Source organism: Astatotilapia calliptera, unplaced genomic scaffold (assembly GCF_900246225.1).
Source record: "Astatotilapia calliptera unplaced genomic scaffold, fAstCal1.2 U_scaffold_25, whole genome shotgun sequence".
NCBI classification, from domain to species: domain Eukaryota; kingdom Metazoa; phylum Chordata; class Actinopteri; order Cichliformes; family Cichlidae; genus Astatotilapia; species Astatotilapia calliptera.
In genome coordinates this window covers 21,291-34,453 of record NW_020535762.1, presented here as the reverse complement: position 1 = coordinate 34,453, position 13,163 = coordinate 21,291, and the positions used below count along the sequence as shown (strand labels likewise).

Genomic DNA, 13,163 nt, shown 5'->3' with positions numbered 1-13,163 from the left:
GTAAGCACACTGCATTACTGCGTTACTAAAACCATGATTTTTTTTGCGAGTGTGTCTCATGACAGTGACGTAAGCGAGTGCGACGTTCGTGACAACAGCTGTGTGCAGATCAACAATGGATAATATATCGAGTGCGGGAGAGAGTATGAGCGTGCAGTGTTTAAAGCGTGGAAGTACTGACCTTACCTTTGACTCCGTAAAAGGTGACAAAAACATTAGCGTCCGCTGTTCACTGCGTGGGAAGAAAACTTCTTTTTACAGCGAAAAAAAAAAAAACCCTAAACTTCCGAGCAAGCACCGAGTGCGCTACGACGTAATGGGAAATCCACAGAGAAACTCGCGGATTCTTCCACCGACCGCTGCGACACACCTGCACCAGGGCAAACATTCGCCTGCTTTACAGGTGAAAATAGAGCAACAGGACCGCTGAGTAATTCATTTTATTTATTTTCTACTGTGTTTTACTTGCATCTATTTGAAAGCCTGAGTGTAAACACAAAAAATATTTTATGTGCTGTAATGTGCAGAAAATAGGTTTAAATGTTAAACAAATTTTCTCCAGTCAGAGAATGTTGCATATAATTTGATTTTTGCATTATGCATAAAGTTAAAAGATTAAAACTAATAAAACAAGTTTTAAAAAGAAACTTTTCCATTTGATTACATTTTGTATGATGGATTATGCAGAAAAAGTAGAATTGGGCTGAAAGATCTATCACTTTATCACTTATTCAGGTTGTAAATCATGTTTTTAAAAGTAACTAAGTAATTAATTACTTTTGAAAATAAGCAATCAGTAAAGTAATGGGATTACTTTTTGGGGGAGTAATCAGTAATTAGTTACCGATTACTTCATGACCAATGGTCAAGTAACTTGACCAACACTGCTCCCCAACACTGCTGTGGTGTTCACCTGGCAGAGAATTTCTCTCAATACCAGCTCCATAACTAAGAAGGTCCAACAGCATCTAAAAAATTCCAGTGGAAGCTGAGAACAGTCCATCCCCCTCCATTCTTTCTCACCACCTTCTACAGAGGGACTATTGAGAGCGTCTTGAGCCGTTGCATCACTGTCTAGTAGGGTAACCACACCATATCGTTTAGCAATACCCTACAAAGGATAGTGAGAACGGATTATTGGAGCCTCTCTTCCCTCCATGACAGACATTTATCACACTTTAAACAAACTCATTTTCAGTGGTGCAGTTACTCAAAGTATAATTTGGGAAGTTTCCAGTATCACCATCAGGTGTCACTATGACAATATTGGTCACAGTGAAAGGATAGCAGTTTTCAGTCCTTGATAACTCAAGATTTAACTAAGGGATAGAAAACAAAAACAACATGAGCAGTGACGACAGGACTTGGTGGCGATTATGACTCATTTTATAAAGCACATGTAAAGCATAGGAGGGTAATATAAATATTAGAGTGCATAGCCACAAAAACTCTCTTTCCATGTGCTACCATAAAAATGATGTTTCACAAGAGCAATGAATTACATTATAGCTGGAATCGTTTTATTTGAGTCAGTTCTGATTGACATTTTTTTTTTTTTACATTTGAAAATGTAGTTTTTCCTCTTCACTATCACTCCTGCAAGCCTTACTCTAAAAACTATCCATTTGCTTCCGCTTGGGGGCGATCATGGCTCAAGAGTTGGGAGTTCGCCTTGTAATCGGAAGGTTGCCGGTTCGAAGCCCCAGCTCGGACAGTCTTGGTCGTTGTGTCCGTGGGCAAGACACTTCACCCGTTGCCTACTGGTGGTGGTCAGAGGGCCTGGTGGCGCCAGTGTTGGCAGCTTCCCCTCTGTCAGTGCGCCCCAGGGTGGCTGTGGCTACAATGTAGCTTGCCATCACCAGTGTGTGAATGTGTGTGTGTGAATGGGTGGATGACTGGTTGTGTAAAGCGCTTTGGGGTCCTTAGGGACTAGTAAAGCGCTATACAAATACAGGCCATTTATCCTTTTCAGGGTCGCAGGGGGGGCTGGAGCCTATCCCAGCTGTATAGGTGTACACTAAAAATTACTGACTTCATGTTGTGCTTTGAATATAGTTGTCATGGTGAATTGGATTAAAGGACTCAGGTGCGAGACTCCTTGCAGAATGACAGTGGATTTATTTACAGTGAAAAGGTGAGTAACAGTTCGAGTCTATAATCCAAAAAGGGCAGTGCAGTGATACGGCGACCTCTCCTCACGGTGACAGTGCAGTAATAATCCACAACAACTCCTGGTGCCGGCTCCTCCTCCAATCCTTGAACCCCGGTTTAGTTCAACGTTCCAGCGTTGGTTGTGACTCAACCGCCGCGTTAAATAGGTCTGCGCTGGCAAGGTAATTCTGCACAGGTGCGATGATTCTAGCTGAGTACACTCCCCTCCGGTCAACTGCCGTTCCGTGCCACGGCTTCCGGAAGTACATGTTCCAGCAGAAAAACACATGCCCAGGATGGAGAGGAGAACACGACACAGTACACACAAACACCACAACAAATTGGCAAGATGATCAGTGAGGACCGTCTAGCCATGACAATAGTAGAACTATAGCTGTAACATGGAGCAACAGACCACTAGTTTCTTTCAATGCTTTAGTGTTTTAATTTACATAAGAATATGAAATACAGTCCACTTTCCAAAACAAATGTGTACATTGTGTGAAAGCATTCTTTTATTTTTAAAGCCTTTCCAAACATAAAATCCTTCTGCAGTTTATTGTATGTGTCGTTTGATCCCTTATGCTGTAGCAACAGAACAGAAATACCAAGAAAGACTCAATAGCTGAAAAACACGTCAGTGTTTTTACTGATGAAGTGTAGGTTTGCATTAGCGATGAGATCACATGATAAGGCTACCACAGACAGATAGGAGCTTAGTGTCACACTTCATGTCATCCAAGCATCCTGCCTTTCCTTCTGCAAAAAACACACAAAAAATAAAACAGGAATTGGTCTCAAACAGTGACACTATGACTCAACGATCCTCTTTCATCAAAATTTATAAAATGTAACAAAAACTTTCTGAAATGAGGGGACAATTTTTAGCAAAAAAATGAGTGTAGCTAGTTGCTAAGACACAACTAAATACAATATTTGTCAACTTATTTTAATTAATTACATTTGGCTATATCATCATTGATGCATGTGTACACAGTTAAAAGCAGAGGACAGTTCTGTGGATTCAGAGGAATATGTAACAGTGTTCACCAGTTACATCAGCACATGCATTGACAATATTGTCATGCTACAAAACGTATCCAAACCAGAAGCCACGGTTGAACTGTGAGGTACATGCCATGCTACATGCATGCTCCGCTGCATTCGCCTCTAGTGATGCAGATAGAAACAAAAAGGCCAGATATGATCTGCGTAGATACATCATGGAAACCAAGACTGAAGCTGGAAGGATACTACAACAACAGGAAGGCTTTCCAGCGTGTCATTAAAAAGGCACACTTCATCAGTAGAAAACTGGCAGACGCTACAGGAGTGTGAAAGCAACGACAACCCGACAAAAGAACAGCTTCTATCCACAGGCTAGCAGTCTACTGAATCACTAACTAGTTGTTGTTGATTATCTTTGACCTGAAAAATTGCTATTTTGTACATATACAATCAATACAATACAACTTCATACAATATAAACATGTTAATATTGCATACTTTGTAACTATCACCACTGTGACAGTGTTGCAACTACTTGCACTTTATGCTAAATTCCGTCTACACCCACAGATAAGCTACAAAGCTCTTGTTTTACTTTATTATCTTCTGTGCTATGTTCTACGCTCAGAGTTAAGTTTACTCTTTATTTTAGTTAGTTGATTATTTAGTTGTGTGAAGAGAACCTGCAAAGTAAGAATTTCATTGCTCTGCATCACCACTTGTGTTTTGCAGTGTACATGACAATAAACTCCCTGTACAACGCATCCACTTAACACACTGTTTGCTGCTACAACTACACATGTTTCTTTTCCAAATATTTATTTATAAGTGACTTATGTATGTATGTATATATATGTATATATTGTACTATTCTTAGTTAGCGTATTGTCTGTCTTGTCTTAATGTTGGTTTAAAATGGAGCACTGTAACAAAAAATAATTTCCCCCAGGGATCAATAAAGTATTCTGATTCTGATTCTGATTCTGAACTTCTTGAATCTAGCAGTTTTTTTTCTTTTTTTTGATGGGGTTGGGGGGTAGACTTACCACCAAAAGTTATCTGCAAACAGTGGTGCTTATGTTTAGCTTCCTGTCCTCTGCAAAACTCAGCAAAAGCAGACACGCCCATATAATCACTCCAGGACCAGGAAGGATTCTGTTAAAGCAAAATTTTAAAAAAAATTGCTAATTCATATTAATTAAAAATGCAATTGTTTCATAAACTGCTAGACACCATGCTATTTACCGCTGGAGTATTATGGCCTCCAACCCAAAACTGTCCATAGCCACGTCCAGCACGTTGCACCTCCTTTTGAATCTCGTAAGCTTGACTGGCACTATACACAGATGCAAGCTGTCCTCCACGAGACTGACAGTTTCTCTACAGCGTAGACAAACAGACAGAATTAAGTGACCAAGAAATTTTACATCATTAATGTACTCCAAGCTTTCATAGTATACTTAGTGTAAAAATCAATATCTTTGTTACTTGAGCCTCAGCCCAGGTCATGTATCTTGGAACAAAGAGGAGGCACTGTTGACTGTGCATACTCCATCCATCAGGGCAAGATGGAACCCAGCCACCAAAAGGGTCCTCTGAGGACAAATGGACAAGAAATGTTGATATTGAGCTGCCAGTGAATAGTTAATCTGTTGTCACTCTTCATTTTTTGGCTTTTACGGGAAAAAACTAAAATAAATAAATATTGTTATATTGCATCTGTTGTAAATGGTTTCATTCACCAAATGTCTGCATCTGCATGGGATGAAAATGTTTTTGGTTGCAGTTACTAATGTAGAGCATGTGCTGTTCTAATTTTTTACAGGTGGATCATCGAGATATTCATCCTAAAATAACCATCTTACATTCACCTGGTACAGGAGGAGCATCTGTCAAGGGTATATTACTGTAAACTGGAACAGTTGCAGGGACAGCTTCAGCCACAGACAAGAAATAAACAAGAGAGTTAACACAGTATCATAAATTCAGTACCACAAAGATAAAATGCTCATGAACAATTAACACTTAAAAAAATCAGACTGATTGAAACATCTAAAATCTGCTATTCTTCAATCACGTTTTGTATGTAAAATCTAAAAATATCTACACATTTGCCTTTAAATACTCACAAGAAACTTGGGCAAGAGCCATCATGGTGCACACAAGCAGAGGCACAGTAAGCGCCTTCATCACGGAGCCTTAACCTCTGATAAAGACCTAAAGGGGTTTCATTTGCATTGGGTTTACAAACCAGTGGTGAGAACATTCATTTTAATGAAAAGAAAAAAAACGTTTGCAATGTTGCCTTCTGTTCTTCTTTCTTGGTCTCAGTCTGCAGATCCTGTGTGGGGAGCTGAAGACTGCTGGTCTTAGATATGCCTGTTCACGGGGGGGGGACAACGAAAGAGGTCATACATACTCATAACACACAAAGAAAGAAAAGCAAATATAAATTTAGCATGAAAAATGAACCGGGGCTTTTACTGGCACATAAACACCCTTATCCTGTGTCAATGAACTGCCGGAGGATCACATGATTTTTCTCCAGCACAAGCAAATTTCAGTTTATAATGTTCATGTTTATTCAAGGATTTATCAGTAAAGAAATGTGATAGATTTGTGTTTGAATATGAGACATGACCCAGCACCAGCCCTACCATCCACAAAGAGGCTTTATTATTCAAACTCTTTGTTAAAAAAGCAGCAGTTAGACACCCTGCATGTCTGTTTACTTTATCTTTGACCTTTTCCTCCAACTCCATTCTTTTAAATGTTTTCTCCCTCTTTTCTATTTCTACCCTGTCTTTCGCTAGTCTGGCTTATTATTGCAATCAACCAGAAAACCACTCTGATAACAGTGCACATCAAAAACAAACTATGAGCATGTACTGTGTATTTCTCTCCTCTGTGAATTACACACAATATGTTTGTAGCCAATGCTTATAATAACAGATGTCACAGTCATGACTTTCATGTGTTTAAGGTCCCCGTGTTGCATAAACTGTACTTGACAGCTTTTTCTGACTACCCTGTGTCACCCTATCCAGAAAAACTTCTCCACCCATATTTGCATATCCAGTATTTGATATGAGGGTGTCTGTTGGTCAGTGTAGCAGGATGCAGCAACAGTGCCAAACAGCATTATAGTAAACAGTAAACCCTCAAAACTGCAGATGATCTTTGGCGGAATGATTTGAAAAAGTTTATTTAATTGTTTCGAGGTTTAATTCACCGTGTTGGTTAAAGTTGATTTTTAGAAATAACATCTGACGATTACTCCCATTAAAATATAATCTCTTAGAGTAGATTTATCTACAGTGAAAAGCAACTCCTTACCTTGCATTATCAAAAATAAACATGTCTTTGCATTGAGGTTGTGAACACAGATTAGGTTCAGCAGAATATGTGTAACCTATGACACATTTGGAAATCATTTAAATAAATTGAACCAGAGAGTAAAACTTGTAAAATAAATGACCTTGAGGATGTTACTATTTACAACAGATGTGTATACACAAATATTTATTTATTTTAGAACATCCTGTTCCCAGTTGCTCCAGCACCAGGTTTCTTTTTCTGTTCTTGGAAACACAAGCAGAGGAACTCTGTCACTGCCATGTATTACTGGAGCAAACACAGCATCTCACATCTTCACTCTCTATCACACACACACAGTAAGTGAAGAATGATCAAAGACCCCAGTTGTGTGTGTATAACCTGGAAATAACTAATTTTCAGTTCAAACATACAATATTCTTATACCCAGTCTTCCAATCTTAATGGATATGTATGAACATAGGGTTATATATGCTTCTAAAAGTATGTGCTTTTAAGTACATATTAGTATGTGTTTATATATTGTATTTTTATTGTATTTATGTCAGTAAATGTCAGTGTTAAATGTTAGCTAGATATCAGTAAAGTGCAGATAAAAGGTCAGATTTCTTAGCCCTCCAGATTAAAAGTGTAAAGTCCTAGTTATAGGACATATGTGTTTTAGTCAGCCAAGAGACACAAAAACAGTGCTGTGTGATACTACAGATTTTGGTATTGATCTGATACCAAGAAAATACAGAGGCAGTATTGTTGATGCCAGTACCAATACTGATACTCTTAACCAAAAAAGGCAGCTTGTACAGGAGAGCACTGTGTCATGATTTTTATTTCTATTTGGAAATTATGAACATATTTTAATGGCCACTAAAATCCTTCATTTTGAATTAAAAGCTTCCAGGCAAACGTGTTCTGGTAGTTTGTGGCTGTAGTAGGAACACTGTTGAGCATCTGTGAGTAATGATGTCACTAGAGGGAAGCAAAATATCAGAATGACAACCGCCTGCTCTTCAGTGACTTACCGTATCAAAGTAGAAATTGCAATATAACCACACAAAGGTTCTTTCTCTAACTTCGAGTGGTTTAAATTCCTTCAATCTTACTACACTCTTGGTGTCTTCTCTCAGTATAGCAATCAACAATTGATTCTGTTAAGGAGATCAGGTTGCCTTAATCTTACTACATTATTAAAATAATTTAAGATGTTTATGGTTTTTTTGGCATTCCTGCTTTCTTTAATTTTCTTAAACAAAAGTTAAAAAGAAAAGGTTTGCATCATGTTTGAGGTTGATGTCTTAAAATATAATATCAATAATGCAAAAGTAAGGCTCTGGCTAAACAGCAGGGCTCCAACTGTTTAAGCCTTCAAAAAAAAAAAAAAAAAAAAAGAAAACGAAATCATCCGTAACAGTAAACCTGAGAGTCTGATTTACTCATATTAATGTTCAAACTAGAAACAAAAAACAAACAAACAACCCCCCCCCCCCCCCCCCACAAATTTTACATTATGTGGCCTTGTAGCAACCAGCAAAACATGTGTTAAACATGTACTATAGCGCCACCTTGTGGAAAAACTGGAAATAATTAAATCAGAAGCGAGCCCATTTCAGCTGTACTGATGTGTAACCCTACTGAAGGTTTATTAGCAAGAAAAGCCCTAAAAGGCCAGTATAAGATGATCTAGGATTGGCAGGAAGCCAAGGTATAAACATCAATAAGGAAGGACCACACCAGGGTAAACAGTGCACAAATTGTTATATTTGACACATAGCAGCTGCAAATCAATGTACTTAAAACAATCAAATAAAATGCTAAATATCCCCCTCCCAAAAAAAAAATAACAAACTAAATTAAAGTGCGCACATACAGCTTTTCTCTGAGTCATATGTATGAATGAATAATGTCTGATGACTGATGGATCATTGGGACCTGTTCTGTTTGTTTAACTGTTGTCCTACCGCTGAAAAAAGAAAGTTTGTAGTCTTGCAGGTATCTGAAACTTTGATGGGAACGAAGCTCTGGATCCAATAAAACCTCAGCAAATCCTATCCACTTTTATCTTAATATAATAACTATAACATTGGCCATATCATATTTACACTGACTTTAGTCTCATGAACAACATTAACTAACTGTTATTTACTAGCTAATCTTAAATGACTGTTCAGCACAGAAATGAAGCCCAACAATCATGTTTTACAGTCCTGTGGTCTCAGCCTCAGATACTTATTAAATCACACAAAGCTTGTGTAGAAACAAACAAATGAACAAAATATGTTCTCCTTCATTTCTGTCAACCACACGTTTCCAGCTATCATGGTTGCTAGGCGACCTGGGCAGTGCGACGGAGGCTAGACCGTCCCATTTCACAAGCCTCGCACTTCTGGCCTTAGCGGTCTTTGAGTATGCGGCCCTTGAGGACCGTTGAGGCTGCGTACTTTAAGGCTGCAGACCCTGAATTGGGATACAGCCTGTGTCTGAACTTCTCTGTGCCATAATGGTTCTGAGAACTACTCACATTTCTGTTATGGTGAACAGAAGAAAAGCACCTCAGTGTCCTTTATGATGTCCAGCTAAATTTGTAGCAAAACAGTTATGTATTTTATATCTGAAGTGAACTGAACAAACGAAAACAAATATTGAATCACTCCAAAGAAGTGAGGCATCAGCCACTTCCGGGTAGGGTGTTGTTTCAGCTCTAGAACATCAGTCAGCCATGTGTTGCGACCCCTGGTCTCATGTCGGTCCGCCTTCCTGTATGGAAAATCAAGTATGCCAGGAATCACAGGTGATTGGCTGGCCAGGGACCTATGCCCACCAAACTTCATGCAGATTGGAGTGTGCCAGTCCACACACACCATTGGCTGCTGCTGCATCCTCGGACGCAGTGGACCAATGATGTGGCTGCCTGCTTTTACCTGGTGTAACAACCCTTATTGTGTTACATCACCACTGAGGGGGAGTCTCCTAGGGGTGTGTGTGAGTATAGCGTGGCAGCCATTACATGCTGCTCGTGTTCTGTTCTCAGGATAGACCTCACCATTGTAACGGCCTGGCGCCGGCGACTACCGATCCCCGCACATGTATGTACGGACAGTGTAGAGCCGTGGAGACCTGGCTTGTAGGGTCTTATGTTGCTACAAGGAATAAAGGTCTGTTGTTTAATTTAACTGACTGGCTCCGAGTTATCCGGCTAACCTCCACACCACATGCCCGCGGGACCTGCTAGCCGCTCCTTCCTCGCCAGACTGCTGTTACACTGGGAGTACAAAAAGCTGAGGATTCTTCAGTCGTGGAGGAGTCTTTGGTTTGAACAGACTGTGTAGGTTGTCCCTCCTGCCTCTGCCTTTGTGCTGGTGGCTTTTGAATCTCTGTTTTTGAGTTGTTGCCTGTGAGATGATTAGTGTTCTATTAGTGTTCTTGTGTTATTTGAATATATTAGTTGTTTGTTTTTTTTGTTTATTTAAATTGCCTCATTGCCTAGTGCAGACCTTCCCAAAGTGTGGGGCCTGCCCCTTTGGGGGGGGGGGGGGGAGAGCCATGGCAGGGGGGGAAAAGGGGGGGAAAAACAAAAAGGCTTGGACACTGCGGGGCGGCCACAGAAACGCAAGATGAAGCATCGCTGAATATGTTTTCAAACCAACTTCATTCCAAGCCAAAGACTAGAAAATAAGGTGAAGCATATCTTCCCTTTGGCTTCACCTGCACAAGTGTCGAGGTAGGTCTCCCCTGCATAACTGCTTTTCCCTTCCTTTCCCTGTGTCGAGAGCAGCGCTGGGCTGTTCAAATCACGGACAAACAGTATCCCACATTCTTGATTTTTAGTTCACAAACACTTGTTGTAATGACTAACTACTCCTGACATTTTGGAGATGTTAGCTCTTTATACAGTAAAGTTACAGCGGGATACAAATAAGATCAGGCTGATCCTGCCACGATTTGTTCCCCCTGTCTAAATCATGGACAAACAGTATCCCACAGTTGTTCATGTTTTTGAACCCATTTTGCACAGAGAGGCATTTTTTGAAAATGTATTAATAACAGTGTTGAATATTATTGCATAGGAAAAAAAAAACAACTACAGTAAAATAATTACACCGTGACGCCTCTGCCTTTCTAAATGGAGGGACAGTAACTCCGTGTGTGTATGTGTAAGCCTGTAAAACCTGCAGATAGTCAGATTAACAGTATTTTGTCTCTATCTGCTATTCTGCAATTCATCTCATGTAAACAATAACGTGGCGCACCACGTGACGTGAAAAAGGCACATACCTTTGACGTTGCGTGATGAACTCTGTATTCCTCGTTCACACATAGTCACATCGGACTAGGTCGCTAGATACGGACTGGCCCTACATACCTAGACACATCACATTCTTTTCTCAACAAGCGGTGAGCGTGGAAAGAAAGAACATCGCACCGTATCATGTATAATTTGATTCACGTATACGTTTTTGTGAACACCATTGTACACGAAGCGATCTTCACGGGTGGGGGGGGCAAAACGATCTGGTCGATATGCCCCCGAAGGCCGTCAAGGCGCTACCGGCAGAGGATGACAGCTATGTCAGTGTTAGCACGCTGAACGCTATGCTGGAACTGTCATGGCGCAGTGGCCCGTGGAAATGGGATGGACTCAAGTGCAGTTTCAAACCCGGAGGCCAGAGGTGTGGTGTAACGAAAAGAGACTTTATTTACAATGCTCAGAGGCTAACAGAAATTGCAGACTAGAATTAATGAACATAAACTAGATGTCTGAGGCGAGAGAAAAATACTGTGACTATAACTAGATGGCAGGGATAATTGGGTGCAGGTACTGGGCAGGGGAAACTGTGGCGGGCCAGGGCACTGAAACAGAGGAGAGAGTAGTCAGGGGAATCCCACAGAGGGCTGCGAGTGAATCTGAGGATAATACACTTACAAGCTTGCAGGTGGGGGTTGCGTGGAGGGGGGAGGCAGGAGAGGTCCAGATGGGTGCTGCATGCAATGCAGGGAGGCAGGCAGAAGAGAACGGCAGTTCCAAAATGGGGAAGGATTACCGGCGGCTGCAAACTTGTATCCAGGAGAGCTTGGTAGGTGGGTTTCAGAGGCTGACGAGAAAACAGAGGAAATAAGGTTAATACACACGATGAGTCACCAAGGAACAGACGTGAGGCTGAGAACTGACTAAAGTTGGCAGATAATCTGGTGAAGACCAGTTGAGTGCACCGGTCATAAATACTGCTGGTATGATTGCCATCAACAGCAAAGACTCCACCCAGTGGGGAGGAGCCGATGCTGTGGAAAACCACCCAGACCACAACAGGAACAGCAACGGGAGTTTTACAAAGATCTGATTCACCAACAGCAAGATAACTTTAAGACATTTGTCCAATTAATCATGGATGGAACTAACAAAAGGTTGGACAGCATTCTAAGGGATGTACAGGATGTTAAATCCAGCCTGCAATTCACGGATGGGGTTGTCACCGAGCTGCAAACTGAAGAGAGGCGCATTAAAAGCAAACTAAAAGAGTTTGAATCGGCGGTCAGCAGCATACACGAGGAACACAGAGAATTAACAACCAAGATGGACTATTTAGAAAATTAATCGAGAAGGAACAACATTGTGGTGGATGGATTAATAGATGAAAAAGCAGAAACGTGGGAAAGATCAGAGGAGAAAGTCCGACATATGCTGAAGAACAAGCTGGGCCTGGATAGTGACAGCATTCAAATTGAACGCGCCCACAGAGTCGGTCCATACAAGGAAAATGGACGAGCCAGGCAGATTGTGGTCAGACTACAAAGATTTAAAGATAAACAATTCATTTTCTCATCTGCCGAAAAAACTGAAAGGTACCAATCTTTACATCGGATTTTTCAGAGTCCATCAGGAAGAAGAGGAAAGAACTGTTACCACAGCTGAGAGCAGCCAGAGACAGAGGTGATATTGCTGTCCTGAAATATGACAAATTAATTGTTAAACCGAGGTCACAGAACGCCGGAATTAATATTTAGACTTCAGCAATGTTGCCATTTGTAGCTGTTGTGATCGATCGGTCTGCAAATGTCTGATCCTATACTTATTCCCGGATTCTCCAGTAAAGATTTTTCAGTGGCTCAAGTCAGTATTTGTAGCCTTAAATATAAGATTCAGGAAATTCAGTCACTGTTGTCAACATATACGATAAGTGTGCTGGCTATTTCCGAGACACATTTAGATGCTGCCTTTGAGAATAATGAATTTGAAATAAACGGCTATAAGTTGTATAGGAAGGACAGAAACAGATTTGGAGGGGGCGTAGCCCTATACATTAATGATAATATGGCAAGCAAACTACGTATGGACTTAATGTTTGACGACCTGGAAATTGTGTGGGTTCAGTTACACCCGCTCTATGGCAGGCCTGTATTAGCAGGTCGCTGCTACAGACCCCCAAGTAGTAATATGTTGTATGTAGAACGAATCTGTAAAATGCTGGAAAGAGTAACTGAGGAAAACAAAGACATGTTCTTATTACGAGACTTTAATATTAATTGGTCAGCTCCTTCTTGTCCTTTAAGGAAAAAGATACGTTCATCAGCGTCGGCCTGTTGCCTGTCTCAGATGATCGCCATTCCCACCCGGGTCACGGTCAACGCAGGAGGTCAAAGGTCATCATCATGTATTGATCATATATATACAAATG

General features: G+C 40.7%; 1 protein-coding gene across 2 annotated transcripts; it reads right to left on the bottom strand.

Moving 5' to 3' along the window:
• Positions 1 to 2,572: 2,572 nt before the first annotated feature.
• LOC113017876 (type-2 ice-structuring protein-like) lies at positions 2,573 to 5,586 on the bottom strand. Of its 2 annotated transcripts, XM_026160984.1 has the most exons (7): positions 5,465 to 5,585; positions 5,289 to 5,376; positions 5,031 to 5,093; positions 4,648 to 4,754; positions 4,405 to 4,539; positions 4,206 to 4,314; positions 2,573 to 2,910 (listed from the first exon to the last, which is right to left on the bottom strand). In XM_026160984.1, exons 2-7 carry the CDS (start codon positions 5,347 to 5,349, stop codon positions 2,834 to 2,836), a joined length of 552 nt encoding a protein of 183 aa, XP_026016769.1. In that variant the 5' UTR covers positions 5,350 to 5,376; positions 5,465 to 5,585; the 3' UTR covers positions 2,573 to 2,833. The 2 variants fall into 2 exon arrangements, with proteins under 2 accessions (XP_026016769.1, XP_026016770.1); XM_026160985.1 differs by having other exon boundaries at positions 5,289 to 5,586.
• Between the last annotated feature and the right edge of the window lie 7,577 nt (positions 5,587 to 13,163).

Excerpts from the sequence above, each read along its gene's own strand:
- LOC113017876 (XM_026160985.1), bottom strand. The coding sequence starts at position 5,349 with ATGAAGGCGCTTACTGTGCCTCTGCTTGTGTGCACCATGATGGCTCTT. Across the intron at positions 5,094-5,288 it reads GGCTCTTGCCCAAGTTTCTT|CTGTCCCTGCAACTGTTCCA; the intron begins GTGAGTATTTAA and ends CTGTGGCTGAAG. Across the intron at positions 4,755-5,030 it reads AGATGCTCCTCCTGTACCAG|AGGACCCTTTTGGTGGCTGG; the intron begins GTGAATGTAAGA and ends ATTTGTCCTCAG.